The 4,781-nt window shown below is 41.2% G+C and overlaps 1 protein-coding gene across 1 annotated transcript; it reads left to right on the forward strand.

Annotated features, from left to right (window-relative positions):
* Positions 1–971: 971 nt before the first annotated feature.
* Positions 972–1,877, forward strand: LOC309543835 (vomeronasal type-2 receptor 26-like; the record flags this gene model as incomplete). The annotated part of the gene is made up of 1 exon (XM_082276262.1): positions 972–1,877. One exon carries the CDS (start codon positions 972–974, stop codon positions 1,875–1,877), a length of 906 nt encoding a protein of 301 aa, XP_082132388.1.
* Between the last annotated feature and the right edge of the window lie 2,904 nt (positions 1,878–4,781).

The following is a 4,781-nucleotide window of genomic DNA, read 5'->3' on the forward strand; positions in this document are numbered from 1 at the left end:
ATGACCAGAATATTTACCCAAAACATCACACAATGGTTTAGAGAACGAGGTAGGGCTGACTCATGGCTAATCCCCCTCTAGCAACTACTTTAGCTGACAATTATATAATTAACATGCTAATTAACTTAGCACTTAAACCAGCCTAGTTGGAATGCACAGAATGCTAGCAGACAAACAATAGATGACACAATTACCACCTGGACAATCAGGGATCTCATTCCAGGTCAGACTTGCCGGCATCGAGCTCCCAAAGAACAATACACATTATTATAAGTGTAAACACATCCCCACAGTAGATAATAGGTTGTTAATTAATAATGGGTGAAAGACAGGTGGCTTGAGTTGATGAGATTACCAATAAGGATTGCTCCACAGTCCACACAGTCAGTGGCCAGGAGGCTAGCCTGCAGTCCTCTCCAAAAGTCTCCCAAATCTGTGACACCAGTGTCGGTGGGAAGATATAATTTATAGAAACAGTAGAAATACCTCCTCTATATATTATGTATGGCTCCCACTGTACAGGGTATTCAGCCGAAGCTTGGTGTGATGGCTCATTCCTAGTCTCAGTTCTACTGGCTGGGGAAGAAGACGCACACAAGGATAGGAAGACATAGAAGAATACATGAGGACCCACCAAAGATCACTAATATCTGACACAATCCCAACTTTTTCTGGTCATTCAATAGAAACTGTGTGGAAACTTGGTTTGTATAAAATTAAGATAATTATCTTTACTTTTAACTTCCAGATAAACTGGGTAATCTCCAGAAAATCAAAGTATGGATGGGATTAAAAAAGTCCAATTGTCCTATCTTGTGATGAATCTTCCTCTCGATCACATGATACAATAAATCATATATTGATCCTGACTCCAGGAAAATTCTATATCACACAATATCGGATTTAAAGCTATGACTTGTGCCCTATAGTCTTTGTCATTTTCTATAAGAACCTTTTTTCCTATTTCAGACATGGAAAGGTGTTATGAGTGTCCGCAGGATCAATGGCCCAACGAGAGACGAGACACCTGTATACAAAGATCAATTGAGTTCCTGTCTTATGAAGATACATTGGGGATGTCTCTGATCTTTATGGCTCTGTTATTCTGTTCTGGAACTATAATCATCTTTGGGATGTTTGTGAAACACAAAGACACTCCAATAGTAAAAGCCAATAACCGGAGCCTCACCTTCATCCTTCTCCTCTCACTCATCCTGTCCTTCCTTTGTCCTCTGATGTTCGTCGGACGTCCTACAAAGATCTCCTGTCTTCTCCGACAAGCTGTTTTTGGGACAACTTTTTCAGTGGCAATTTCTTCCGTTCTGGCTAAAACAGTTACTGTTGTTCTGGCTTTTAATGTTACCAGACCTATCGGTAAACCAAGCCAATGGCTGAGGAAACAATTCTCTGCTTTCCTCCTGATTATCTGTTCTTCTGGGCAGCTTGCCATCTGTGTCTTCTGGTTGGTCTTTTCTCCACCCTTCCCAGAGTATAACAGCCAAGTGGAGGTGGGGAAGATGATATTACAGTGTAATGAGGGCTCAGTCACTGCTTTCTACATTGTGATTGGCTACATGGGAGGTCTGGCCATGCTTAGCTTTATTGTAGCGTTTTTAGCCAAGAAACTTCCAGACACGTTCAATGAAGCTCAGTACATCACATTCAGCATGCTGGTCTTCTGCAGTGTTTGGATCTCCTTCATCCCAGCCTACCTCAGCACTAAAGGGAAATACATGGTGGCTGTGGAGGTCTTCGCCATCTTGTCCTCCAGTGCTGGACTCCTGGGCTGTATCTTCATCCCCAAATGTTACATCCTTCTCCTTAGACCAGATCTGAATGTGAAGGCCACTGTAGCCCAAAGAAAGACACCTCAATGAAAAATATAACTTATATACTGGCATGAAAAGTAATGCTGTGAATTGTGGATAGCAAATAAAATGCTTGCAATGAGATTGTAGAATGTTCTTTGGCAAAAGCAGTAACTGTGATAGGTTGTGATTACTCACTGAGATGAGACATAAATATATGCAAAAGAAATCTGCTGTCATTATGTGGATATAGAATAAACAGTGTATAGGAAGTGTGCTGTGTCCCCATAGTGCTCTGATAATCCTTTGTCATGAATAAACCCCGTGTTCTGTTTTTTTTTTTTATAAATCTATCATGTTTTAGATTTAAGGTGTTTTAAAAATAAAATACAATTTTAAAAGTTTCTTATGATGTTTTAAGAATATTATTATTATTATTATTATTATTATTATTATTATTATGCCTAGAGGTCAATACCATGGTAGCATACGATATATTAGGGATATTGCACCATTGACTCAGGGTATAGAGGAAGGAGTTCCATGTCTCCACCCATTATCTTTAAATGAGGAACATTCCCTTTGTTTTATTTAAAAGTGTATATCTGAGAAAATTAATAAATAAACAAATTTAGTACATCTCTGCAACACATGTACATTTACCTTGTTTTATCCCTTTAACTACTTCTCACCCGTAGATGATGATATCCGGGTGATGTTTGCAGCTGCAGGCATTATCCCGTTATATTTTGGTTTTCAGGTGGCAGCACTTTTTAATGTGAAAGTGATCCTAGTGGCTAAATAGTCACAGGATTGCTTTTACAACCCCGATCTTCTCTATGGTCTAAGAAACCGTAAGTGATGAGTGTTTTGTCACTTCCGGTTTTGCCAGGATGTAAACAAGCCCTAACATAACGGGTATATTTCTACCTATAGCTGCCATCATCATGGGTGGGTTAGGGCCTTCCACAAGGCACAATTGTGTTCGGGAAGCTGTATATTTGGTACAAACTGATATGCTTATTGATAGATTTATAGAGAAAGGGTATGATAGAAAAGATTTAGAAAACACCAGGGAACTGGTTAGGAGGATGAATAGAGAGAAATTGTTACGTAAAAGACAAAAGAAAATCCAAGAGTTTTATATAGCTTATATAACAGGATATAATGTCCAATATAAAGAGGTGGGAAAGTGTATGAGGAAATATTGGCCATTGTTACTGAAGGACCGTACCTTTCAGGGGGATTCTACTAAAAAAAACACAGTTAATTTATAAAAAGGGACCCTGGAGTGAGAAATGTGAATAGAATATACTAGATCCATCTAAAAGAGAAGTGACATTCCTAAACAGGGTTGGATTTTACAGATGCAGAAGGTGCATTTTATGTAGGACCACACAGAACAAAAATCAGAAAATTGAAGAATTTCATTCTTTGTCCAGTGGTAGGAATTACAAAATAAACAAGTTTATTACATGTGATACAAGGAGTGCCCCTGTGGATTACAGTATGTGGAGAGGATCACCAGGAAGTTGTTGACATGAATAAACGAACATACAACAAATAGGGATGGGCTGTGTGTTTGAGTCGAACGTAAGTTCAACTCAAACATCAGCTGTTCATGTGTTCGCTGAATACACAAACAAATGGGGCTCTCAGTGGGAAGTTCGCTCACCGATGAGCTCCCTATAATGCATTGCGCTTTTGCAGTGCATTAATTGCTGATGATTGGCCAAAGCATGCACGTGACCTGACTTTGTCCAATCACAGCACAAAGTACTATGATAGCCATGATTGGCCAAAGGCAGAGTGCCGTTAGCCAATCATGGCTCAGGGGCTAACTCCACGCCCCACACTATATAAGGCTGCTGCTTACATGGCAGCCGGGTATAGTAGAGATTAGGCAGGTAGTTAGTGGATAGCGAGTTCAGTACTTTCGTGCAGTCAGTGTAGTGTACAGGCATACTCTATTTTTAAAATGTATGAATATGTTGTAGTCCTGGGTCCCCTCTCGGTGTTCCCTAAGTTTGGTGTCCCTGTCACTTATAGTTCCTGAGCAGTGCCATGTCAAGCTAACCAAGATTTCCCATAGATGCCAATGTTAAAGACAGGGAGCAGTGCCACGTCAAGCTGACTAAGATTTCCCATAGACACTATTGGTAAAGACAGGGGGCAGTACCATGCCAAGCTAACCAAGATTTCCCATAGATGCCAATGTTAAAGACAGGGAGCAGTGCCACGTCAAGCTGACTAAGATTTCCCATAGACACTATTGGTAAAGACAGGGGGCAGTACCATGCCAAGCTAACCAAGATTTCCCATAGACGCCAATGTTAAAGACGGAGCAGTGCCATGTCAAGCTGACTAAGATTTCCCATAGACACTATTGGTAAAGACAGGGGGCAGTACCATGCCAAGCTGACCAAGATTTCCCATAGATGCCAATGTTAAAAACTGGGAGCAGTGCCATCCCAAGCTCATCAATATTTCTCCTAGACGTCAATGTTAAAGTGATTTTAATGTCTTGTTTTTTTTTTCTTTTTAAAATATTAATCATGTTATACTTACTCCACTGTGCAGTTCGTTTTTGCCAGGATCCTCCTCTTCTCGGGTCCCTGGCTGGAGTTCCTGGCCCCTTCCTCCTGTTGAGTGCCCCCACAGCAAGCAGTATGCTATAGGGGCACTCAAGCCGAGCTGCAGCTCTGTGTGTCCATTCAGACATGGAGCTGCCATTCGGCCCTGCCTCTCTCTCTTCTGGTTGGCTAACTGACTTTGATTGACAGCCGCGGGAACCACGGCTGTGTCTCTGCCAATCAGGAGAGAGAGTCTTGGATGGCCGAGGGACTTGTGGACACTGCTGTACAGAGATGGGGCTCAGGTAAGTATTAGGGGGTGCTGCCACACACAGAAGGTTTTTTATCTTAATGCATAGCATAAACCTTCTGCCTTTACCAGACATCCCAACCTGCAAAA

This window comes from Pelophylax lessonae, assembly GCF_965119305.1.
Source record: "Pelophylax lessonae genome assembly, contig: HAP1_SCAFFOLD_402, whole genome shotgun sequence".
NCBI lineage: Eukaryota > Metazoa > Chordata > Amphibia > Anura > Ranidae > Pelophylax > Pelophylax lessonae.